Raw genomic sequence first — 27,356 nt, forward strand, 5'->3', positions numbered from 1 at the left:
GTTAGAGTTCCTGTTACTGAGTAGCCTCTCACCGACCCTCCCTCCAACCCCGACTCATAGCCTCCGGTATCCATGGGTGTGCATGGCAGCTGTGTTTATGGATTGGTCCATTGTCAATATTTCTTATAAATGGAATCACATGATATTTCTTTTATTTAGCATAGGAAATGTCAAAATTGTTGTTTATCCATATGTTTAAAAATGACAGTCACAAATCTGCTATACTTTTAAAATACATGGTTTTATACTACTAAACTCAATTATGTTTCAAGGCAAGCTGAAAATGAAGGAAGTCACCTTGTATTGTCTTTTTACAATCTTATTACCTGGTTTTAAAAATGACAGCTACTTCTACTTTATGCTTCTGAGTTTCATCTGTAATGATGGTGTAGGTGATGTGCCATTGTGTACCTGGGAGAGCATTTCAAGCAAATAACTGTGGTGGTGGTGGAGGTAGTGGTGGTGGAGGTGGTGGTGGTGGTGGTGGTGGAGGTGTTGGTGGAAGAGGTGGTGGTCGTGGTGATGGTGATGGTGGTGATGGTGGTGATGGTGGTGGTGGTGATGGTGTTGGTGATGGTCGTGGTGTGATGGTGATGGTGGTGGTGTGATGGTGATGGTGGAGGTGGTGGAGGTGTTGGTGGTAGAGGTGGTGGTGGTGGTGATGGTGGTGATGGTGGTGGTGGTGATGGTGTTGGTGATGGTGATGGTGTTGGTGATGGTGGTGGTGTGATGGTGATGGTGGTGGAGGTGGTGTGATGGTGATGGTGGTGGAGGTGGTGGTGGTGGAGGTGGTGGTGATGGTGGTGTGATGGTGGTGGAGGTGGTGATGGTGGTGGTGGTGGTGGTGATGGTGGTGGTGATGGTGTGATGGTGGTGATGGTGGTGATGGTGGTGGTGTTGGTGATGGTGGTGGTGGTGTTACCAGAATCCAGATATCTTGGAAGGGGCACAAGGAGGCCAGTGCTTGCCAGCCATCACCTGCCAGCCTGTGAGCTGCATACTTTGTTGACCTGTGACTACCAAGCATCCTGCTTTAGTTTGTACTTCCTCTGCGATGTTGAACTGCTGTCCTTGTTTTTATCTGTGTGGTTGTCTGTCGCCTCGCCCAGGGCTGTAAAGACTAAAAGCATTTGCTCGCTAATTAAATTCACGTGCATAGCAATCGCCTCCTCTCTTAGTCTTTCAGAGATTTTTTTAATGGACCGTGTCTGGTGCTTTTCTTAGAAGTTTAGAACTTTAATGGCGTATTAACAAGTTTGCCTGTCTTGGCGTTGTGTTCTTGACTCATAAAGACATCCCTTTGCATCTTAATCGGACAGTCATAGTTTTTACCCTCACGCCTTCATCTCCTAGTGGCTAATTTCCCTTTATGCGTGGAAGTCAGATTCTATACCATCATGTGTCCATGCTAGCCACCAGACAGCGCTGCTTCCGGGAGAGTGAAGTCTTCGGCATCTTCTGCCATGCTGCTTCCGGGTCAAGTCTCTCTGCCCCTGTGTCCATGGTTCATCTCTCATGGTCATCTGTTTGAATGGCTGAGCTTTTTATTTTGGGATACCTTTATCATTGGTAGCAACTGTAACTAAATAGCTGGCCTGGAATTTCACAAATATTTTTATAAACCTTTTTGGCGGGGAGAGGAGGGTCCCTTTCTTTCTTATCGAACAACTAGAAACTTGTATCTGTGATTTGTCAAGCTGCATGCATACCTAGAATTGTACTGAATTTATACTTGGTGCCAGGTAGATTTCATTTTTGTATTAGAGACATCTTATATTGAAACCAACTCTCAATTTCTCTTTAAAAAAGAAAAACAAACCTAAGGACAAAAAGATAAACAAAAACAAGGGACTGGAGAGGTTGCTTAGTGTCTAAGACTCTTGGCTGCCTTTCCAGAAGACCCAAGGTGGGTCCCCAGAACGCGCCTGGCAGTTCACTTCTGTTTTCCTGGGGACTGGATGCCTCTTCTGGCCCCTGTGGGTATCAGGCATGCACATGATGTGAGTATATATGTCCAGGCAAATACTTATACATGTGACAGAAATGGAAACTAAAACAAGTGTAAAACAAAGAGAAAGAAGACATTTACGAAACCTTGAGAGAAGAGAAGAATTATTTTAAAACCTTTGGGGAGAGCATGTGAGATCCTTCTGCTGCCGTGAAGGAGAGAACAGATTGCAGATCACTCAAACAAATAAATTAAAAACAAAGTAAAAAATAAATCATATGAAGAATAAATCAAACAATAAATGAGGACAATCATAAACAAAATAGTAAACAATAATAAATAAAATATATGGAAGAAATAAAATGAAGTCCTAGGAGGACAGCCCCTCCCAGAAAGATTACTGAATTTGGCTTTCTCAAGTTTGTGGATGTAAGGAATTACAAAGTAGAAGGGCCTAGAGAGAAAGAGGAAGGGAGGACATATGCATTCAAAAATAAAATAGGAGGAAACAAATAGCCGAGACAGCAACCTTGCTTTTATCTTGTACAAACTGATAAGGAATTTAGATTTGTCAGATTCCAAACAAAGAGACAAAAAAAAAAAAAAACAAAAAAAAACAAAAAAAACAAAAAACAAAAAACAAAAAAACAAACAAACAAAACAACAAAACAAAACAAAAAAAACAAAAAAAAACAAAAAACAAAAAAACAAACAAACAAAACAACAAAACAAAACAAAAAAAAAAAACGCACAGAGAGTGAATATACCATATTTGTTTCAGAAGCATGAAAACACCTTTATTAGTAATATATTTATTACAGTAATATAATCAGTTGAGTACAGAGGTGGAGCCCATTGATAGAGATGCAGGGCGGGTGTTCAGCCAGTTGTTGGATACGTAAATGCCATTTGGCAAGGAGATCAAATACTTGAGTTTAGAAATGTCTAATCCAGTGATTCTACGTTGGGAAATCTCTGCTTAGTTGGAGACTGGAGATACGGAAGAGGCTCTCCACAAACAGATTTCTCCTTAAATCTCTTTGGTAAAGGACGGATTTCAGGAGATTTCTACATGTGCATCCCAATGTGTAGCTGGAGGAACAGATGTTGTAAAAGTCAGTGAAAATTTGTGTAATTTCGTATAGAGATCTTCAGAGTATAGTTAGCTAAGAATGAGACGTGCAGTCCAGGTGTGATAGTGTGGACTTTTAATCCGAGAACTTGGGGGCACAGAAAGGTGAGTCTCTATGGGTTTGAGGTCAGCCCAGACTGCATAGGGAGTCCCAGGCCATCTAGGGCTACACTTTGTGACCCCGTGTCACAGAAAGTGTGTGAAGGCGACAGAGACAAAGAGACAGAGATAAAGTGAAGTGTGAATATACTGCAAAGGTAAATGAAAGAAACAAGAAAATCAGGAATAAATTTGCTTTATAATTAAGGTATCCGGACTCAGGGAAATAATGCTTCTAATTTTATCATGGCATGTGCTTGCTTTACTGATTTATTTATTTTTTTTGTGTGTGTTAATGTTGATTGTACGTGCATCATTGGTTGCATAGAATTTTGAGAGGGCTGTGTTGTATTGGACCTATGGCTGTTAAACGCATGCGGGCTATTTCAATCCATGCCATTTCAACCTAAAAATAGCTGCATAGGGAAATTTTACTTAACTACACACATGTGCATGCACTCACTCCATATCTTAATCACTACATCCTGTTGATCATTTTTCTTTTGCTACATCTCCCGTTTCAGCTCATCCCAACGTCCAAAAGGTGGTGCTAGTATCATCTGCATTGGACGCTCCTCTGCGTGGCCCAGAGATTTCGGTTCCTTCTGATTTGGATAAAACCATCACAGAACTGGCTGACTGGCTGGTGTTGATCGACCAAATGCTGAAATCCAACATTGTCACTGTGGGGGACGTGAAAGAGATCAATAAGACAGTTTCCCGGATGAAAGTAGGTGCAGAATGTAAAGCCAGGGCAGTACCTTCTCCTTGGGGCTCTGTTGTTTATCCTACATTCAGAGAAAGCAAGATTTAAAATATTCCTTATCTGCCAGGCGGCCATCCAGGGGTACCTCTGAAGAGTCAAGCTTTTCTCCTGTTAGCTCAGGCTTCATCAAATAGAACTGAAGGCTCCGTGTAAACTCTAACATTGACACCATAAAGAGGGACACTGCCTAACCCTAAGCTATATTCCCACTTAATGCCAGTGCAATGTAGAATAATCTCTAAGCCCATGTTTCCATTTCAGGTTTCATAATGGGTTCCTTTCATTTCTGACCTTAGAAATGAATGTCTTCTGATGATATATGTACTTTTAAAAAACTCTTATAGAATATAGACTGCCAAGAAGCAACTTGGAAAATTCCTTCCATACTTAATATATGCTTGGCAATACCTTATCTGGTATAGAGTAATACTGAAAAGAATATTCTAGATATAAATGCATAATAAAATGATAGCTATTGCTAGCATCTACTAAGTAGATGTGCTTAATGTGTGTTGAACAGGTTTTACTTTCACATGTATTATTGTACGTATATCATAACAATCTGATATAGTAGGTGCTGATTTATCCCCATAGCACCAAGAACACTGAGCTTCTAAACCACTGGTTCTCAACCTGTGGGTCTTGACCCTTTTAGGGCTGCCTAATACCGCTGGAAAATAGTACATTATAATTAAATTTATAGCAGCTAAATTACAGTTTTGAAGCAGCAACAGAAATAATGTTATGGCTGGGAGTGGGGCGGTCACCTGAGGAATTGTATTTTAAGGGTGTCGGCATTAGGAAGGTTCATAACTATTGTTTTAAAAGGCCAAGGACTTCAAGCTCTGACAAAATAGTTTCTAATAAATGTCCCAGGGAAGTGTCAGCCATATGTAAGAGGAGACAAGCTGAGGAGGGGCTGCTTCAGTAGCCATGGGAGCAGGAGGTAGGATTACGAGATATAAAGTGAGTACCTTTCTATTGTAGGAGACAGGAGGCAGGGGCTTGGGGTTGATTAAAAACTTTAGGGTCAACATTTGTGCAAGAAGTGTTTTCTTTTGGAAAAGCTAACTTAGCTCATTGAGAAGGAGCGTGCGAAGCTGCACACAGCCCTGAAGATTTAAGAGACTGTAAGCAGTTGGCAAACATGGTCTGCCGTTTCTTTCTGGTTTCTGATTCGTGGCTGGAAACTGTTGGTAACAATGCTTTGCTTTAGTAGAAGATGAGGATTGCTGGGAGGCAAGAGATGCTTAAATCGGGAAAAGAGCCCTTTGTGAGGGGCTCAGATGCTTAAGTGAGGAAAAAGTTCCCTTCGTGGGGGGCTGAGAAGATAATATTTCCAATGGAGGAAATGAAGGAAGGAGGAGGCATGGTCAGTGACCATTTGAGTGATTTAGTCTTGAGTCTGTTGTACAGAGGGAAGAGAATCAGCAACATTTCCTGGAAGCTCTGGGATCTAGAATCAGTAGGAATCGTTCATTTGGAAATATTTGTTCCTGTAGGAGTGATTGAGGTGTAGAGAAGTAGTTTGCCCACAGGGAGCTGGCTGGACAAATCTTTCGACACACTGCTTGTACCAAGTGTGAATTGTGTTTTCTAATCTTTCTTTGGTATTTATTGGCTCTAGAATTAGAACAGACTCTTCCTGGAATTCTTAGCCCTCACTGTATTTATCAGCTAAGACACATAGTCCATGAGAAAAAGGGTGGTTTATTAAGTTGATTCATTTGCAGTTACTGTAAGTATTGCTTTTCTAATATGCCGATTTCTCAGACTTCCTCATGCTGGGCCCCTTTAATACAGTCCCATCCGTAACATCATTTTTGTTACTACTTTGTAACTGTAATTTTGCTAGTGTTATAAATCGTAAGGTAAATGTGTTGGGAGACGGAGCTTTGCCAAAGGAGTTGCAACCCACAGGTTGAGAACCACTGTTCTGGGGAATCCACATAGGTGTTCATGGTCTGACATAGAACAGGTATACAAGGAGTCAGTAGCAACTATTGCTAATGTTTTCAGAACATTTTCAGTGGGAGTTTCTTGATTTAATTTCCTTAGACTTGATGTGACTGAGCTGGGGGAACCACGGAGGGGGCAGATGTCTTTCCTCGAAATGGAAGACCTGGGATTTGAACCAAGACTTCTGACTCCAAATCACACGTGCTTTTCCTTTGCTACAGGGATATTTTATTGCTCTTCAGAGGGAGAAAACATACCCCCTACACAGTTAGGGGCTTGTCTTGGGGTGCATTAATCCCCTTCGATCTTGTCTCTTTGCAGATCACAAAGGCTGATTTGGAACAGCGCCACCCTCAGCTCGATTTTGTATTTACATTGGCCCAGAATTTGAAAAACAAAGCTTCCAGTTCAGATGTGAGAACAGCAATCACAGAAAAATGTAAGTTTTAAAAAGAAAGTCCTTTATATTATTAGCCCCTTTTCCTTAACATCCGAAAACATGTCTTTAGAAATTATTCTACTAGAAATAAATGTTATTTGGTAATTGGAACTCTTCTTTTAGAAGAAAATAGTTTTCTCTTTTCTTTTCCTTCAATTTTTGACAACTTCTTCATACCCATACCTACCTTCTGAGCTCTTATATATTTATTTATTTTTCCTCTTATGCTCAGATATTTTTTATATTATTTTCCCTCTGATACAGGCTTTCTCTGTGTAACAGAGCCATGGCTATCCTGGAACTTGCTTTGTAGATCAGGTTGGCCTGGAAATAAAAAATATCTGCCTGCCTCTCCCTCTTGAGTGTTGGGATTAAGGGCATGAACCACCAGGCCTGGCCAACATTAGGATATATATATATAGGCATCAAATAAAGCTAGTCAAACTCACAGTCACATAAATTCATTGTACCGTTGTGTCTTATTCACTGGAACTGGCTGTCGCCATTTCTTCTAAAGTTACGTGAGAATTCACTCCATACATGCCTTGTGATTGGCTTTTATTTGTACATGCCTCAGTTAAAAAGAGAATTAAACGGCAATACATTGAATGTATGAAACACATAACAAACCAGTGTCCCTGTTTGGAGTTAGCTTTGGAGGAGCCAGGTGTCTGTGTCACACACAGAACCAGGTGCGGATTCTCAAGGACAGTGTCTGGTGGCTATCATAATCTTCCTCCTCATCCCGTGTGCCCTGCAGACCTGGCCTGCCCCAGATCCCCGTTCAAAGCTCCTGACATTCCAGCCATTTCATTTTATTCATACTCGCCTCCCCAACCCCAATTTTGGTCTTCTCCTGGGGTGAGATTACTCAGCAGCTAATGTGTCACCCCCTATGTGAGTCCTTCCCACCCACACATGTTCCCCAGCAGACTGTGTTTTCTATTTTTAGTTCCTGCAGTAGCCTCCTTCCCCATAAACTCCCTGCAGATCTCTTAGCTGCTTTCGTCTTCTTTCCCGTGCACAGACTGTGCATTCTCCCTGTCCTGGCCTCTGGTCCTCCCGCTGGACAGACCGTAAGGGACTCAGTTAATACATTCGAGAACATAAACTGGGCGAATAAAGTTGAATTTTTCTTGAGGGAGGGAACTCAGCTATAAGAGTAATAGATGGGTAACTGGAGCAAAGTGGCTCCTGAGGGGGACAGTCAGCTGGGGACTGGGAGTGATGGATGTCTCTGACTCCTTTACTTCACTTTACTTCAGTCTTCCCCATTTGCCTAATTGATTGGCTGTGGAGCTTTTTTGATGGGACACTCCAATATGAGGGAGCACCGTGGGGTCCTCTTTCCTCCTTCTCTTGGTGGGACATCTTCTCTGTTCCCAGCACCAGACCACTTCCAGCCACATTCCATTTTTTGTTCTGGTCATCCTATCAGGACTTATTTTAATAGATTTTCTTTCCTTTCTTTCTTCCTTTTTCCTTCCTTCCTTCCTTCCTTCCTTCCTTCCTTCCTTCCTTCCTTCCTTCCTTTCTTCCTTTCTTCCTTCCTTCCTTTCTTTTTTCTTTTTACTTTTTGACCCAGATTGGCCTCAAACTTGCCTTGAATTTCTAAGTGTCTTACCTGTGCCTCCTGAGCAAGTGGGCTGCTGGCTGACATCACTATGTCAAGCTTAGACACTGTTGCTGGTTGAGTGTGCCATCTTCAGCTTGCTGAGCTACAACCCTAACACACACTTGCACTCTCTCTCTATCTCCCCTCCCCTCCCCCCTCTCTCCCTGTCTGTGTCCCTTCCTCCTTTCCTTCCTCCTCCTCTCCTTCCCTCCCTCCCCTCCTCCTTCTTCTTCTCTCCCCTCTTTCTTTGACAACAAGGTTTTTGTCTCCTGCATATCTTCCCTTCTCACTGGTTTTCATCTCTGGTGTCTGTCTCACTCCCTTTCCTTTCCTCCTCCTCTTCTTCTCTCCTCCTTTAACCCCCCCCCTCCCTGACCAATCAGTCTTCATTATTATATGCAAAGAACCCTTACCAGCTCCTGTGACGCTAATAGTAATGTCTTCATCATTTACAATGAGTGGGATAATTTGTTTATTTCTCATGATAAGCCAGTGATATTTGCTGTTACTTGCTAAGTTAGCTTGTATTTGTGAAAGTCAGTGAAGATCAGTAGTAAAATTGGCCATAAGTACTTAGCTGAGAATTAGACTATCGGGATAGTTCCGTCTTTTCTACCCTTGAGTTAAAACTTTCAAACAACATACAACAGAGAATCTCAATGGGCAATTCCTTAAAAATTATAACTTACTGGACAGTTTAATGGAGTTTATGACATGTGAGTCTCTCAGATTTCTGAAAACCTCTAAGTCAGTAGCTTTGTGATGTACAATGATTATATATTACCTTAAGAATTTTACCAGAATGTTCCATTGTAACTAAATCAATGTTTTCAAAAGCTGTATGTGTGTGAGTGGTTTGCCTTCATGCAAGTCTGTATAGCATGTAAATATGTACATCACATGTATACTGGTGCCCACAGAAGACAGATCTCCTAGGATTGGAGTAACAGACATCTGTTGTTGCTCTATGTCAGTGTTGGAGCTGAACCTGGGCCTTCTACATGAGTAGCAACTCTAGATTCCAGGCTGGACCAGTTTGTGTCTTGTAGTTAAGTTCTTTTTGGGCGTCTTCTTCTGTGCCCTTGAGGTTGTTCAGTATCCAGAGCATCGCTGAGCCTTGTGTTTGCCCTTTATGGGCTGATATGCAGAACTATAATTTGCTGGTATTTCATCCTACAACCCTGAGCTTTCCTTGTGGTATTGGACCAGGTTTAAATTTCCACAGGTCTCTCTTTTTTTATAGATCCATGATTTAAAAATAAAGATAAAGGAAAGGAGAGAAGAAGGTGTTGGGGAGAGAAAAGAGAGAAGTTAAGGATAAAAGACAGAGACAGAGAAAGCAGGAATGAGAGAGAGAAGGGAGAGTATGGGGGAGGGGGTTAAAAAGCCAGCATGAAATTTTATGGCTGTGAACTCACAGGCACGCAGAGCCTGCAGTTTCCTTATTCTCGGTATTTCTGCTAAACTTGTACTTGTAAAATATTGCCTGTCAGGAGGGCCTCTCGCTAGACTAGAGCAAATGTAAAAAGTGCTCTTTGCCTGAGGGACTGTCATTGTTAGGTAGTAGGAGACTGTCATTTTTTTTTAAGTCTTATCCTAGACTGCCATTAGATGTCATTGTCAAACCAGGTTCTGTGAATACGGAAACTAGGGACTTGTCTTTTATGTTTCATACCAATTCAGTAGATATTTTTGTTATTAGATGACTGGCATATTTAATGTAAACTGTACTCAGGTTTTCCCTGTTCAGGGATAGTTTTAGAAATATCCCTGGTGAGGTGACCCAGTCCTGTGTGTAAACCAGGCTACTTGGGACAACACAGCAGGGGAGATGCAAGTTCAAGGTTAGACTGGGGAACACAGAAAGACTTACATAAATAAAGCAATTTAGAAGAGCCCTGTATGTATCTCAGTGGTTACTGGGTGTGTCAAATGCCCTGGGTTTAAGCCCAGCACTAAAGGGTTTAAAATTGGTGAGCAGGGCATGCTGGGATAGGTTGGTAATCTCAGCACTCAGGAAGCTGAGCCAATAGAATCTTAAGTAGGAACCAGCATGGGTTACAAAACCCTGTCTACACATGCCTACATTTATACAATAGTGTGATGTGTAATGTATTTGGTTACACAGTGTACGTATGTGCTGAGCCATCTCTCCAACCCCTGTATATAGTTCTATAACATTACTAACTGTATAGTGTATAATAACATATTACACTATGCACATAATGTTGTGGCAGATGTACATTAGAGCTCCTTTGAGATATGTTTATCACCTTCCACTCTTTCTAGATCTACCTATGACACATTTAGGACCAGGTCTTTTCCTTCCCTGGCAGCCACTTTAAAGGGTTTCTTTTTAACCCCACTCCCCAGTGGAAAAGCTGAAGACCCAGTGGGAGAACACCCAACATGGTGTGGAGCTCCGGCAGCAGCAGCTGGAGGACATGGTTGTGGACAGCCTGCAATGGGATGACCACAGGGAAGAGACCGAAGAGCTCATGAGAAAATACGAGGCTCGCTTCTACATGCTTCAGCAGGCCCGCCGGGACCCCCTTAGCAAACAAGTTTCTGATAACCAGGTAAGGCACACTGGCTAGTTTTGGGGGCAGTCATTTGGTGGATTTACTTGTTTCATGTTGTTAACTATAATTAGGGGCTCTCACATTTTCCCAAGTTCTTAGACATACGTGTTGACGTTTATGGGGATTCAGTCACAGGGTTTTTGGTTTTCTAGGGAGCTGTCTGAAGACATGATGAACAGGAACCCGAACTTGTGTGAGCAGCATGTTAGCATCTACGAAGGAAACCTCATTTGTTGAGCCCTTTGCTGTCTCAGGAGATTATTTTAATGTGTAAAATCTCTCGAGACTTCCATTTGAGTACTTCTGTAGTGTGGGAGCTAGGTCATACCTCAGTGTCATTTCTCTAACGTCCGTCTTTATCAGAAGCAACAGATTTCATGACTGATTTCATTATAGTGTTGAGAATATCAAATACCTATGGTTTAAAGTCCAATATTTAAAAATTCCTTCAACAGTCATAAAAAATTTTTTGTGTTGGACATATGGGTACACTTTGTGTTTGCGCTTCTGATTACCCAAGATGAAAATGTGTGTTTCAGAAGAATATAGCAATCTAGAAAAATGTAGGAAGAAAATCGAAAACCTGCAAATAATCAAATAATGCCTTAAATCTCTTCACAGGATGACTTCTCATGGGTATTGTTTAAAATCCAACTGGCCAAGTGTATTAGTTTCTGAATCGTTCTACGTGTTTATGATTCCTGTCGATTGCCCCAAAGAGCAAAGCTCTCGTACACATGACTAGAAGAGTCTATAATTAAAAATCTTCACCATGTTTCCGCCCTCATACCCAGAATGCAGTTGGCCTTCCCATCTGTAGTGTCCATGTCTATGGATTTTAAACTGAACACATATGGATTTTTTTGTTAGCTTGTCACTATCCTGTGACTTCGACAATGTGACAACTAGTTATGAAGCAGCGATGTCGTTTTAAGCCAGTGGTTCCCAGCCTTCCTCATGCTGCGGCCCTTTAACAGAGTCCCTTATGTTGTGGTGACCCCCAACCATGACAGTTATTGTTCTTGCTTCTTCATAGATGGAATTTTGCTACTGTTATGAATCGTAATGCAAATACCTGATTCCCCTGTGAGAGGGTAGTTTGACTTCCAAAGGGTCTTGACCCACAGCTTGAGAACCACTGTTTTAAGCAATAGAGTAACTCACAGGATTTAGTGTACTGGAGGGTGTGCAAGTCTTATTGTGCAAACATTGTGCCATTTTCTCTAACGATTGTGTGTAAATTTGGTGTATCCATGGAGTGGAAAGGTTTGAGAGCATCTTTCACAAGTCCTGGACACTGGTTCTCTGATACTCTAATGAACAATATGTATGCTCCTTCTGAAACCATAAGGCCGGCCCCCCTGCCCCCCATGCACACACACATTGCTATAAAAACATTGTGGACACAGAGGACATCAGCTGTCCTTGATTGATTGAGAGACCCTCCCCACTCCCTGGATTGAGAAACCGTGAAGGGGATTGTACCTGTGATACACTGTGCCCGTGATACACTGAATGTCTGTGTAGACGTTTAGGTGACTGCCGAACAAATCTTGATTGGCTGCGCGACCCATTCACACTGTGATCTTTGCAAACACTCCGACTGATCCCAAGTTAAAGGGCAGAGGGTTTCCACCACGGTAATCTTTGATATGTCTCCAAACATACACAGAAGAACTCAGTCTATGTTAATGTGGCTCGTGTTCTGTGAGAATTAGATATATAGCAAAAAGAATGAAAAGGAAATCCTGGGAATACTAGCATTTGAGGGAGCCAGATAGCTCAATGGGTAATGTTTTCTCTCGCCCACAAGGCACCCGATTCCTCAGGCTCTTTCTCCTTTAAATGTGTAATCTTACTTTTTTTAAGTATGTGTATATGCGTGTGGGGAGGGTGGACATGTGTGCACGAGTAAGTGTAACTATAGACCTCAGAAGAGATGTCCACCTCCTGACCTGCCTGGAACTCCAGACTACCATGGTGGAAATCCCCCCTTATTTCTATTTCTAGAATTACTTTGGTTTGATTTTTTTGGCTTAAAGTTGAGACTTTGCCCTCTTGCTTTCTTCTCATAAATTTTGTGTCTAAAATGTGCCAAAACTCTCTAGGAATATGAAGGTTGGGTAGTACTAGTTACTGAGTGTCCATGGGTGGGTAGTAGTTAAGGAGTGACCATGGGTAGGTAATACTAGTTACTGAGTGTCCATGGGTGGGGTGTAGTAGTTACTGACTGACCATGGGTGGGCATTACTAGTTATTGAGTGACCAGAAGTGGGTAGTAATAGTTACTGAGTGACAATTCTAACTGTGCCTCTCCTTAAACCCTAGCTATTGCTTCAAGAACTGGGTCCTGGCGATGGTGTCATCATGGCGTTTGACAATGTCCTGCAGAAACTTCTGGAAGAATACAGTAGTGATGACACAAGGAATGTGGAAGAAACCACGGAGTACTTGAAAACATCATGGATCAACCTCAAACAAAGGTAAGGCAAACGCCTGGGTGGGAACAGCTCCATCACCTACCTGAGCATCCAATTTCCTTCGCTTTCCCATGGCAACAGCTAAATAGGCAAATATTAGAAGTGTATTTTATTATTTTTTCTACTCCTAAATTCTGATGAACAAAATCCACATTGTTATATTTCATGCAGAGTGTGTATTTTTATATCTTCTTGAAATTTTGACACTGTGTTTTTCTTTAAATAAACCTTGCTAGTATTTTTTTTTCAAGTTTTCTTATTTTTTTTTTCTCTCCCCATACCTCTTGGTATTATTTAGAATATATTTTGTACTTCTCTGGAATAGAACGCAGATAGTGGTAACTAGATCAGGACCCTATTAGTACTAACTGCTACTGTATCCATGTGTGATCTTTGGGCTGGGATATTCTCAAATGAGGACTAGGCAGTATGGCTCTACCACCCGACCTCTGAGATAATCTATGTGTCGAGTTCTGGTTAATTTATTGTCTTTTCTTTCCATCATTGTCTTATCATTATATACGGAAAAGCCTGAAACAGTGTATGTGTTTCTGAGAGAGGACGTTGCTCGGCTAATGTAGCACGGTTTGAGATGCACAGGCAGTAAGTAGCATGTTTCCATGTTCCGAGCTTACTGTCCATCATCAGTAAAAGTATTTATCTTTTACTCCAGATTGGCAGTGCCCATACATAAGTGAAATTACGGCTTCTTTGTTACGCTAAGTGAAATTTCCTAAAAATGATTTTGATATCAAAACATTTATTTTGTAGTGGATAAAATTGATATCAGAACATTTTGTGTTAAAATAATACTGAAAATATGTATATTTTAAAATTTTCATGGAAAACTTTTTGAGTTCTAATATATTTAATTCCTTTTAATCATTTTAATTGGATATTCTTTGTAAATACATTTCAAATGTTATCCCCCTTTTCACCTCCCATTCTCCTCCCCACCCCCTCCCCCTTGTTTCCATGAAGATGGTCCCTCTCCCAACCACCTTCTCCCACCTCAGCACTTTGGTGTTTCCGTACACTGGGAAAATGAGCCTTCACTGGACCAAAGGCCTCTTCTCCCATTGATGCCAGACAATGCGATCCTCTGCTGCATGTGCAACTGGAGCTCTGGGTCTCTCCATGTGTGCTCATTGGTTGGAGTTTTAGTCCCTGGGAGTTCTGGAGGGTTTGGTTGGTTGATAATGTTGTTCTTCCCATGTGGTTACAAACCCTTTCAGCTCCTTCAGTGTGCCTGTCAGTACATATGTGCATGTGTATATATGTTTATATGTGTGCACTGTGTGTATATATGTGCATATGGGTGTGCATGTGTATGCACATGTATGTGTGTATGTATGTGCTCTGTGTGCATGTGTCCATGCATGAGTGTATCCATGGTTACCACTGCACTTGCATAGAGGTCAGAGAATCACTTGTACGAGTTGGTTCTCTTTATCTATTGCGTATGTTCCAGAGCTCTAACTCAGGGTGCTAGACTTGGCAGAATGCACCCTTTATGCACCAAACCACTGTGCTGGACCTCTAGAGGTCATTGTTACTTAGATTCTTTAACATGGTTCTTAAATTCCTTGAAGATTCTGGGGGGAGAAGCATGAGAATGCACGTGTGTTAGATACTTATTCAGGTTCTTGATAGGTATCCTGAAAAACATGCAACTTTGCCAAAAGTTAGAGGTAAATGGTTGTGATTTGGGTGATCTTAGCAGTATAGCATTCTTATATCCTGACATATTGTTTGGCTAGATCTCATAACTAAGATGGGGAGGGAGGTGGGTTAAGCACAGCAGTGAGTGAGATACTCCTTAAAACCGTCTCATTCATTTTCAGAAATTCCACGTGTAAGAAGCATGGCTTTGTTTTTTTTTTGGCTAGCAATCCCGAAAAGTCGAGCACTCAGTTTGAAATGAACAGTCTGCTTTGTTTAGCACCATTGAGGCCTTCCTTTGTAAACACTCTTAAGATGGTGCATAGCGGCAGTTAAGTTAGATGGAAGAGCCAATTAAAAAGGAATTATATTCCCAGGTGATCTCTCATTTATCAAAGCTGAGACAGCCACAGAGCTCCAGTTTTGTCTCAGTGCAGACGCTTGCTTTACTTTATTCTGCTTCTGAGTTGTTTTAGAAATGAGAATTCCTATTAATATTTAGACATGAATTGGGTCATATTCATGTGGTTGGGAATATATAACAAAACCTTGGCTCACAGAATCCTTCCTGAGTGGCAGCTACAGCTTCTATATTGAAATTTTGTGCCTTTCAAATCTTTAACCATCCTAAATAGACATCTCTTGGGAATATACAAACCATTCCTTACTTTCTTAAGCAAGGTGTGAGATTATATTAACCTTCTTTTGTGTGTTTTGACATTGCTCTTATAAAGACAAACTTTAGGCCACTTTTAAAATTATCTCCCATAGGAAGCTTTTAAGACTTCCCCCCACACTGAAATTTTAATTAATTAGTTAATGCATTATTCCAGGGGCAGAGCAGAGTCTTACTAATGTAGCTCAACTTGCAGTGTGTCTCAGAGTGGGATCAAACTTAGAGTCTTCCTGCCTACTCTTTGAAGCTTGCTTTAGTAATAATGGAGTGTTCTGGGTTGTCTTTTTCTACCCTATGCACTAATGCTTTTTAATTAGATAGAGAAGGGAGTACGTTTTGCTCTGGGGGTAGATCCACTTAGCCACTCTTTGCAAGCATGTGAGCTCACCTCACGCTGTCAAGCTCAGTGAAGATAAAAGTCACACAGAGCAGGGACGACAGTTTCTCAAGCTGGTAATCTGATCCATGCTCTGGACTCTGAAACATGGTCGGCAAACTTAATCAGCAGCTGTCTCCTGTGAGTGTCTGCTGTGGTTTTCGAAGTGTAGATCCGAGTCGTTTCCTATCGTCTCTCACTGTGGTAGGCACTTCACACAGCTTTCCTATAATTTGCCCACATTTTTTTAAAAGATTTATTTATTTATTATATATAAAATTCAAACGGCATCAGAAATCATTACAGATGGTTGTGAGCCGCCATGTGGTTGCTGGGAATTGAACTCAGGACCTCTGGAAGAGCAGTCGGTGCTCTAACCACTGAGCCACCTCTCCAGGAAGCACCTCCCTCAGCATTGCTTCGGTTGTCCGTGGAAGTGTGGGGGTGGTAGAGAGTTTGACAGATCATCAAGCAGAGCTGGAATTGGAATTTTTGCCTTTTTTGCCTCCACAGCCAGGTTCTTATTTCCTTCTCCAAGAGTTTAATTTTTCTTCTGTGTTATCAGAGTGTTAGCTCTCGCTGGCGAATGCTCTCTTCTGTGCATTTGCTTCTCGGATCTGTGATTCGATTTACTGGTTCTTATCTGTACTGTGTATGGAGAACAGATCAGATTAAAGATATGCGAGCTCCCGTGCATAATAGAGCAAGCTCTAGCACATGACCAGGGTGCCACTCTGACGGTCCTTTACCATCCCTGCCTTTTAGTTCCCAGCTGAGCTCTGAATATGCGTCATTGTCAGCAGAATTGTGCAGAGGTGAAGGGGTATCATACTTGCATATGCAATAACGTTAGTGGCTATGATTCATACAGTTTTAATATCAGCTTTGAGTTCAGATGTTTGGGATGAATTGAGATTGACCATTTACATGGAAGGGTCCTCATTCCCTTACCTGCAGCGTATAAATCCCAAACATCCCTGATAACAGACAGCTACCCTTTGATGGGAGGGCCTTAATGATAGTCTTTGTGCAGTAGGTACGGCTTTCTCCTAGCAGCATAAATAGAACTGTTTGATTGCTTCCCTAAATCCCCTGGAAGCTGATCTGTAGTATAGATACGTTCACTTTGTACAGAATCTTAGATCTTTGCATTTTTAATGCCAGTTTACTAATCACTTATTACACATTTTGATGACCAAAATGTGTTTGCACAAGTTGAATGTCCTTTATCTGAAATGCTTGGTCCAAAATGTGGTTTGGACTCGGGTATTTACAGACACATATAGGGGATGATGCTCAAATCTAAACGTGAAATTTATTATGTTTTAAATGTACTGTGTAAGTTGGAAAGTGTAGCATATGTGAAACCTTGTACCATACCAGCACCATAACTAATTAACTATAAAAATTCATATATATTTTAAACATATAATTGGAAGGCAATTTATATACCATGTTAAGTAGTTTTTTAAAATGAAACAGAAATTTCCACTGTGGCATCCTGTTAGTACTGAATTCTTTTTTAGATTTCAGAGCATTTCAGGTGTCAGGGTTAGTAATACTCAATTTATAGCAAGTTTTGGAGTGTGGATGCCTGATTTGGGTCCGAGTGATCATTTAGTCCTATATGTTCACTCTGTATAGATAAAATTACATTTTATTTACATATGCATATATGTCTGTGTATAGATGTGTACATGTATAGTATAGAAATACAATGATCTGTTCTGCAGGATTACAAAGGAAATCAGATACTGTATATGCTATGGTTTCTCACAAGTCACTAATTAACTTGGGGCTTTCCCCTTGCCCTATCCCCACACACGCCTATTTTAAGGCCCTCCAGGACGGTACAGGCAGAGCAGAAAGCCCAGTGTGAACCTTGAGCAGGTCATTTCATCTCTCATGTCTCATCTTTCCCGATTTTAAAGTGGAGAGCACAGCTGATGGGCAGGCCTACGGTGAGATGAAAAGTTGCATATATTCTTGGTTCCCGGTCTGGGCTCCACGAAAGCTCACCCAAATTAACATCCCTGCCGTCAGGTCTTCCTTGTAAGCCTTCACAATTTGCAGAGCTTTGTGTGGCTGATAGGCATGTAGACCTGTTTGTCATTCTGAATGGTTTCTGTCTGCACTGATCCTGATGATGAAGTGTTGGATTATCTGCTTTAATGAATGCATTGGAGTTACACTCAGTCTTTATTAGTAGATGAAACTTCTTTTAAAAAAATCCAATTATCTTACTTAGTGAAATCATCATATTTGCTTAATTGATGTTGTGTTCAAGTGTCTTGTGCTAAGCACAGCTCCAACCATCCTGGGAAGAAAAGAATATAAAACTTTAGGACTTTTGTTTGATTGAGTGCCAATACTTACGATTCAAACTGATGAACGGAATAATGTTCTTTACTTTCTTTTGATATAAGGCTTTCTCATTGATACTCATGGCCTGGATATAGTTTACACGGGCTGACAGAAGTCTTGTGTCCATTGAAGATTGAGCCTGAGGCCTGGGCCTATAACTCCATTGCAGGGAGCTTGTCTATCTTGAATGAAGCCGTAGGTTCAATTCCCAGATGCTACACAAACATGGCATGGTACCAATTTCCTGTAATCCTAGCAACAAAGAGATGTGGCCAGTGGGACAGGAGTTCAAGGACATCCTCCACGACATGGAGTTTGAGGTGGCCTGAGACATAGGAGACCCTGAAATAAAAGGACTGAACTTGTTAGATCTTGGACCGTGGTCGTTTTCACGGTGTATTTTGTTGCCTGTCTCCAAGCTTCTGTTTGGTTTGCTGTTTGCTTATTGTCTCTGTAGATTAAGCAAAAAAGCATGTTTTTTTTCTTCAGTGTGGGTCACTTTCCATTTTGCTTAATACCTTTCAAGAGTGGCCAGTGAAAGACATCGTATCAGGATTACCTCCTTTGCCTATCCTTTGGCCAGGCCCAACCACTGAGCTCGTAAAATGCCACTCTTAATCAGTGGATATTGATGGGAAGTGCAGGTAGCCTTTTCCTTCTTGCTGGTTCGCAATTTTGAGATCCAGAGATTTGGGCCAGTCAACTTGTTTCCTCTTGGAAGGCGGTTGATGGTCACCTTTGATTTTCAGTTGGTTTCTTTGGTTTACGTCACTCACAATGTGAGAGGTATAAACATTATACTTGTCTCCCTTTTCCTGTTCTGTTATTTAAAAGTCCGTGTATCTCTTTTCTGCCCTTAACAAAGCACAGGCACCATAATATACTATTTGTGTGGTGTATGGAGAGAAGGTTCCTGTGTTCAGTTTGTGTCTGGCCTCTACATGCAGACAGTTTTCTCAGTTTTGCATCGGAAGGCTAATGGGCACAATCTTTGATATTTCCTTCACTAGTTTTTATTCCATCAGTGAATTAATCATTTGATTAAGGCACTATTCATTAGTCTCCAGCTGGCCGGGCTCTCTGAGAGAACTGAAGAACCAACAGCAAATGCACGTGCGCCTGCCTCCAGAGAGCAGCTTATTAAGAGAAGTAGTCATATGAAAATGTATGGAAGAAGTTGGGGTAAAGATGAATGGAATTTTAGGAGGTTGTTTGGAACCTGTAAATGAAGTCAGCAGTACGGTGTAAGAGTGGACTTTAAAGGTCTGGGTAAATGCTAGAAAGCAAGCACCAGAGGTGATACTTTAGCTACTTCTGGGGGTTACAAAAGAATCAGTTGAAGAATATTTCAACATAAGTTGTAGCTGTGAAAGTCATGAAGCAGTAAGAATGCATGGTGCGCTGTGCAGAGAGAGGGAGACAGCAGCATGATACAAACTTTGTAAAGCCTCAGAGTCTCGACATGAGTGCATTGGGAACCTAGTGGTGGTAAGTCTGGGAGCCACACTGTTTCTGTTGGTTACAATTTAATCTCTATGTTTCATGATTTGAGAGTAGTTCACTGGGGCATAAAGAGTAATTGTGAAGAGCAGAAAGGAAGCCATTGCCGGGTTAGTTTTGAAATGAAGACATTGCTAGCTGTTGTGATCCAGTCTTTGGATATGCTTTGGACATTGATATGCTTTGGTGGGTTAGCTATGTGGTTTGATACAGTCGGGATAATAAAAGATGGGATTCTGTAAAAGTTATTGATCACTGAACTGGGAGACACTGTAGCTTTGGGGGAAAGACAATCTAGAGGGAAGAGATTACAAAGGATTTATAGAAACAGTTTTGGAGAAGTCCTGCTGTGAGGGTGCACAGCCAGATTGGACAGGAATGGGGGCAGGGCAGAGATAGAAAGCTGAGCACTTTTGGGCTCAAGAATTCCAGTTTCAGTGAAACCCAGAGGGGGGATTGACCTGAGGAGACTGAGGTACATCTCTGTCTGATTATATAGCAGGAGCTCTGGGGTTCCGTTGAAGATGCCTATGAAAGGTAGACCGGTGCATGTAGGGAAAGGAATGATATAATATTGGTTGATTAATGAAGGGCAAATGTGAGTAACGATCTGGTTTAAATAAATAAGTAACTAAAAAAGATCTTGAGAGACACAGTCTCTTATGGAAATGTCTGGGTGGCACATTTTTTTCTTTCTTTTTAATTGGCAATAACTGTCCCACGGGCAAGTAGCTGCTTTGACTCCTACACAACCAATCATCACGAGCTGGAGGCGGAGCTCTTAGTGCTCCAGCATTAGTGCCTTAGCACACAGTCTCCTTAAGACCCGTGGAATGAATTTTTAACTGTCTAGGGAAACACACAGTCTCTCTGTAGCAAGGACTGCTCACCAGAAGACCACAGAACTCTTCATCAATACTTTGAAGGCCCCCCTCTCCCAAATGTGTTAGTATATGTTTCAGATGAACAAAATCTTAAGAAATCACTTCGCTGTAAGTTTCTTCCTCCCACTCAGACTGATGCTACCATTTTCCCTCCTGAAAGTGAGAAATACATTTAAATCTTGCAGAGATCATCTTTAAGACATCAAAATTAGCAACACACAGCCGTGGCTTTCCTAAGAACTCTTTTCACATTTTGTCAAAATTAAGGGAGACGATTCTCTTTGACCAATTATAAGCATACACACACTTCATAGAACATTACATACAGCCCAACACACCAAATATTGCCTAATGTCTTTAAAATTACATTTTCAAAAGCCTGCTTTGCAGGTGGCCATATTTTATGTTACAAAATGGCTATTGCCTTGTTTTATAGACTATCACAGGGAGTTTTATTACAGACATCATGTGAAAGCTAAGAGTTCATATTTTAGAAAATCCTGGTTTCCTTTAATATAAATGATCACAAATCTGTCACCCTTGGATGGCCTTACATCTTCTATGTGAAGCTATTTCTATTTTCTTTGTGTCCTGTAGTCGGTTATTTCTTTTGTTTGAAGCATAAAAATATTTTAGCTAAAGTACCCTTTGTAGACTTCAAATGTTATATCATACATGTTTTCAGCCTATTTTTTTTATATAGGTTTACAGATTTTGATTTTTTTTTAAACAAAGCCCCTGCTTTTGTCTTCCGAACACAGATTTCCTAAGGTTCAAACCTTTATTCCCACCATGATATGCTCCTTTTCCATATACCCAGCTACTGCACATCTTCTACCCATTCCTGGTCTTATCGGAGATTCCTCGAATTAAGAGTTGGGGTGAAGACCTGAGCCGGATCCCCAGAACGATGTTTTGCAAGAAACAAAAACATAGAGACGTGGTAGTGTGCTCCGGTAATCCCGGGGCTGTGGGGGCAGAGATAGGTAGATTCCTGGGTCTCGGTCACCACTCAGTATAGCCTATAGGCATGGCCAGACTGTGTTAAAAAAGAAAGAAGAAGATGGCATCTTAAAGATTACATCAGTTTGCTTTTTGATTTTTACACACAAATGCGCATGTACACACACATATGAGCCCTGAGACCCTAGATGAATGAGTTCGGTATTAGATGTGGTCCTAGGAACCCTAGGATCAGTTGCTCCCAACCTCTTTGCTGTCTCTCCTCTGTTCATCTTTCCTCCAGTAGCATTTCATGGACGAGTAGAGACACTTAAATGTGGAATTTCAAGCTTAGATGGGGGCAGCAGTCTTCCAGCAGCTCCTATGATATCAGCAGTGGCTTATACAGTTTGAAAAGGACCCCCAGAGTGCCTGAAATGGCTTTCATGGATCTCGTGTAAGCTCTTCATTTTAAGTCTGGAACCAATATATCAAAGACTTTTAAATAGTTCATTCTAAGCCATGTTCCTGGGAAACGGCAGAGGAGGCAAAAATAGGTTCTTTTCTTCTTAGAGTAGCATACAGGGGTATTAAAAGTAATTTATTAACTTGCTTGCTTGAATATATATATATATATATATATATATATATATATATATATATATATATTTGCATATATATAATTATCATTATTTTTATTACTATTACTATTATTGTTATTCAATATACCACACTAGATTTGGATCTAATTTTAGAATCAGAAATTTAATAAACTAGAAGGGCCTAGCTGAGCCACATTCTTTTAGAAACTTTATATAAATCATATTAACTTTAGAAATCAGAGCATAAAGTGGCATATATGTCGACTATGATAATTCTTTTTTTTTCCTATGTGGTTCTAGAAATTAGTACTGTGCACATAGTAGGCAAGCACTCTACTAGTGAGTCATACGCAGATACACACACACACACACACACACACACACACACAGTGTCTTCTACTATAATTCATTATAACATAAAGATCATTTAGACTTCTGTAAGCAGAGTCTAAATTTTGATGTTCCTTTTTATAAGAGGTGTATTGTGTACGTGTATGTGTGGTATATGCCCGTGGGTGTGCCCTTGTATGTTCAGAGGAGAGCACCAGAAGACTTTCTGTATTGTTTGTCTTGGTTCCTTGAGATAGGGACTCTCACTGACCTTGTGTTTCTTTTGCTTTATCTGAAGTTAGTATTTGCCTGTTTTTTTTTTTAAATGCATAAATTTCTTTGTTTCTGTTGCTAATTCTCCTCACATCTTTTCAGTAGCCTGACGGTGTAATTTTTCACAAAGTCTGTCATGTTAGGCAAGCTGTCACTTCTGATATCTTTATCTTGAAGGTATCTCCTGGTGCTCTGCTTTCTCCACCTACCTACACTCACTGTATTGAGAATGTCTATTCATTTTCTCTCAATGTGTCATTTCTTCTTGGATCTCATGGTTTTGTTCTCCCTTTTGAGATATCTCTTTTGAGTATATCTTTGGTAATTTTGTCAGGTTAATACAGAATTACAGAGCAGTCAAAATGATAACACACTCTTCTCTCTTTGATCCCTCTTTTCACCATCAAAGAACCTCTTGGTATTTCCTGGTGTTGGGAGACTTGTTTCTTTGGTTCTGGAATATTCCCCCTTCATGCTGTCTATAGTTTGATGTAGTCTATCTCCAGGGTCTTTAGTGGGAAATGGCATTTGGGAACAAATCTCAAAGGCATATAGCCAGATTACCCCTGTATAAATAGTGTAACTCTGAATTACTGGCTCTGAGAAATGTGGAAATATGGAAAACAGTTCCTGCTTGTAGGTTATAGAATAAGTAGAGAGATAAAAGTCTATATATTATAAAAGTTTAAAGTTGAAAGTAGATCAGAATCTAAAGACCTTTCTAGACCACACACAAGTATTTTCTACATAGAGCATCTCACTGTCCTTTTATAAACCCAGAGTTAGGAAACCTGAGAAAGAATAGTCTCAAAGAGATGTGCTCTAGACTTCAAAAGATAGGTTTGATCTTGCCAAATGGAGACGATAGGAAGGACATTATAATCTCACATGATCGTACTATCAATAATATTCTAGGAAAAAAAGCTGAAACATCACTTGGTCATGAGGAGAACATAGGAGAAAAGTAGAGGGTAAAGTTGGGAAAAGAAATTGGCAAAAAGTTATAGAGGATGGCACATTCCAAGTAGGGCAGTACCTTAGTTAGGGTTCTATTGTTGGAAAGAGATACCATGACCAATACAACTCTTATAAAGAAAACACTTAATTAGAGCTGGCTTACGGTTTCAGATGTTCAGTCCACTCTCATGGTAGGAAGCATGGTGGCCTGCAGGTAGACATGGTGCTGGAAAAGGAGCGGAGGTTTCTACATCTTGATCTGCAGGCAACAGGAGAAAGACCATGTCATCATGATCATACTTGAGCTTATAAGACCTCAAAGCCCACCTCCATGGTGACAAATTTCCTCCAACAAGGCCACACCTCCTGCCAATGCCACTTCCTGTGGGCCCAACATTCACATACATTATTTTCTGTGTAGGTCATTCCTGTTCAGACTGCTGTAGGCAGTTCAGGTTTATTTTCTAGACAAATATGACTTGAAGAATTTTATAGAGTAGATGCTGCTATGATTATGTCATCCCAGAAGGTCACCTTAATTGATTCATTGCTGTCCTTTGTATCTTCCTTCTTTCCCTTAGCAGCCTGTGTTTGAGAGCCTGACTGTGTCATGGAGTATAGTTTGTCTCTGTTTTTCGACTCATATTCCGTTGCTTGCATGGAGTGTACTTTACTTTCCACTCCCTGTTTGGCTTGTTTGTGGTTCTAGGGGATAAGTCATCTGCTTTTCATCTCTTGAGTTTATTTGCTTTAGAGATTCCCCCAAAATGGAATCTCATAGTATGCACCCTTTGAAAATTGGATTCCTTCTCTTAGCATATTTTTTGTGGTACAGGCATATTAGATTGTTTATCAGGATATGTTTATTCATTCTATGATTAATTGTCCATGTATTAGTATATATTGCTCCATTGATTAGTGCTACCTTCATACAATGAGCATGGGTGTTGTTTCAATATTCTGAATGATGATGCTCTAAACATTTGTGTTCGAGACTTTATGTGGACAGGCAGTTCCCATTTTCTTGGATCTAAATTGGACTAAAATGTGGGTACCTTTTTAAAATTGAGATTTATTTATTTATTTGGTGTGTGTGTGTGTGTGTGAGTGTGTGAGTATGAGTGAGTGTGTGTTTGTGTGTGTGTGTGTGTGTGTGAGTGTGTGTGTGTGTGTGTGTGTGTGTGTGTGTGTGTGTGTGTGTGTATAGAAGCCAGAACAGAAATTGTATCCTTCGGAGCTAGAGTTACAAGTGTCTGTGGACCACCCAGATTGTTACTTTCTGGGACCCAAACTCCCATCCTCATGATAGTATATCAGACACTCGGAGTCACAGGTCTATCATTTTTCCATTAAAAAAAAAAAGATTTGTCTATTTTCTCAGTGTGAAGCCTTGAGGTGTATACAGTTTTAAATGTTGGATTTACAGGTCTATAACTTACCTAATGCAAATAACTCTCAGTGCTCTGGTTTTTATATAGAACATATGAAACATTTGTAAAAGCTTGTTTGCTTAGTGTATTCCAGATACTATTAAATATTAAATTAATATTACTAAATATTATTATGTCATTGAATATAGTAAGCCAAGTATCATTAAATCAACTTGTATCTATTTGGTTTATTAGCAAAAGCCAAAAATTATTATTTCTCTTGTGGTGTTGGGAATTGGGCCCAGGTCCTTGTGAATTTTAGGCAAATGCTTCATCGTTAGGCTCTAAACTCTAGCCCTTGTATTATTTGTTTTTAAATCTTAAATATTCCTTTTGATTTTCCTCCTTTACATCCAGTGAGTGATGTATGACTATGTGTTGATATTGCCTTTGATTGATATCCCTTTTAAGGCAGCTCATAGATTTTGGCATAAATCTATAAGAGTTCATGTTAATGCACAAACCTGATATGTAAAATCCAGGCATGATTATTTTCTGTTGTGTGTGTGGTTGTGTTACTATTTCTCTCTCTGTACTGGTATCTCACAAGTCATTAGGCATCTTCTTTAAGGATTATTTTAGACCCACAGAAGAAGAAAATAACACACAGTTCCTTTTGATGGCTGAAAGGATCGAGGTTCCTCTGAGGCTGTGTGCTAATTCTGTCTTGGGTGCGTATGATGTATGACGTCACCCTGTAAGTCACGGAGCTGTGTCTTCCACATTGTTTCTTTCAGCATTGCTGATAGACAGAGTGCCCTGGAGGCTGAGCTGCGGACAGTGCAGACTTCTCGTAGAGACCTGGAGAACTTTGTCAAGTGGCTTCAGGAAGCAGAAACCACAGCAAATGTTCTGGCCGATGCCTCTCAGCGGGAGAATGCTCTTCAGGATAGCATCCTGGCCAGGCAGCTCCGACAGCAGATGCTGGTGAGTGGGTTGGAAGCCTCGGGCAACCGTGTCCTCCTGAGCCCCTGGTGGCCACCTGTACAGTGACTGCTGTTCCAGGGTGCCGCTGTCTACACATTGAGTTATGGAGTCCATGTTGTTTCGTGAATAACTGATTTTTTTTTGGATATTTACCCACAGAATGCTTAATATATTTAATATTAGGGTGAAGATCCACCTTGTTTTATGGAAATAATTGTATATTTAGAGCTAGAGGCTCAGGGCTGCTTAGTTTTCTGTCATTTTAAGCCCCGGTACCATTAGTGCTAGTCAATGCTAAATTATAAGTGCTTTTCACCTTCATATGAATGGGGAGGCATTATAATTTATATTATTATTACATTTATTATGATAAACATATTTATTATTTATAACAATAAATTATATGTATGCTATACTTAATATAAATACTTGCTACAGAAACTTCAGCCCTCTGTTACTGTTACAGCCAGACCTACTAGGCTCAAAGGCATTATTTGTTTATTTACTCTTTAATCATGATTACATATGTAGTCTGAGGTCCAAATCTCATTCTTAGGAAACATGGTGATATTAGAGCTTTTCTTTAAGCAACTTCGTGTGAAATTATATGGAGCATGAGAAAATCTCTCTTCCCATTCCAAGTGATGACCCTTTTGTGCTTTTGAGTCTTTTTCTCATATTGTGAGTAGGTGGAGCGACCATCTCTTATCAATCTTAGATAAACTTTCTCAATTACAACAACTCCATTTAGAAGTTGCTTCAACAGGTGCGTTTCCCGTGTGCCGCAGTGATACATCGAATTTCTTCTGTGTGCTGTGAATTATTTTCAAACACGCAAATTCATCACGTTGAAAAAGAAAGTTAAAACAAGTGCTGTTGCTGTGCCTCCTGCAAGCGAGCACATACACATACACACACTCATGTTCGAGGTACAGACACAGACACACATACATGAACAGACACATACATATTCTCGTACACATTCACATGCACATGCGTACACACACAGTAAGTTAAAAAATCCCTTTTAAAACAAATCTGTTTAATTTAGAATGGGCTTATATGTAATTCATATAGTGAAATGAAGGGCAGTCCGGGCCTGGGAAGATTGGCTTAGTAGGCATTGTCCTTGCCATAGAAGCATAAAGACCTGAGTTTGGATTCCTTGTACCATCAAAGACTGAGTGTGGAGGTTGCCTGACCGTCTTGTGGTGTGTCTTCTAGCTCAGGCTGTGGGTAGGAGGGTGGAGGCAGGTGATCTTAGGGCCTCAGTGGCCAAGCAGCCCTCCTTAACCTTCAAGCTCCAGGTTGACTAAGAGATCAGGCCTCAAACAAGGGAGTGGGAGTGAGAAAGACACCTGAGGTCAGCCTCTTACCCCACGCCTTCATGAATGTCCAAGGGCACCCACATGG

The 27,356-nt window shown here is 40.7% G+C and overlaps 1 protein-coding gene across 5 annotated transcripts in view; it reads left to right on the plus strand.

Moving 5' to 3' along the window:
- Positions 1-27,356, plus strand: part of UTRN (utrophin) — a gene marked incomplete at its 3' end in the record, with an annotated part of 456,405 nt that overhangs the window by 207,326 nt on the left and 221,723 nt on the right. For all 5 annotated transcript variants that reach the window (XM_080941517.1, XM_080941518.1, XM_080941516.1 and 2 more), the window contains 5 exons: positions 3,704-3,909; positions 6,226-6,343; positions 10,332-10,537; positions 12,869-13,023; positions 25,754-25,943. In XM_080941517.1, the coding sequence (XP_080797643.1) occupies positions 3,704-3,909; positions 6,226-6,343; positions 10,332-10,537; positions 12,869-13,023; positions 25,754-25,943 (875 nt within the window). The remainder of the gene's footprint in view (positions 1-3,703; positions 3,910-6,225; positions 6,344-10,331; positions 10,538-12,868; positions 13,024-25,753; positions 25,944-27,356) is intronic.

Source organism: Micromys minutus (genome assembly GCF_963924665.1).
Source record: "Micromys minutus genome assembly, chromosome: 30".
Classification (NCBI taxonomy): domain Eukaryota; kingdom Metazoa; phylum Chordata; class Mammalia; order Rodentia; family Muridae; genus Micromys; species Micromys minutus.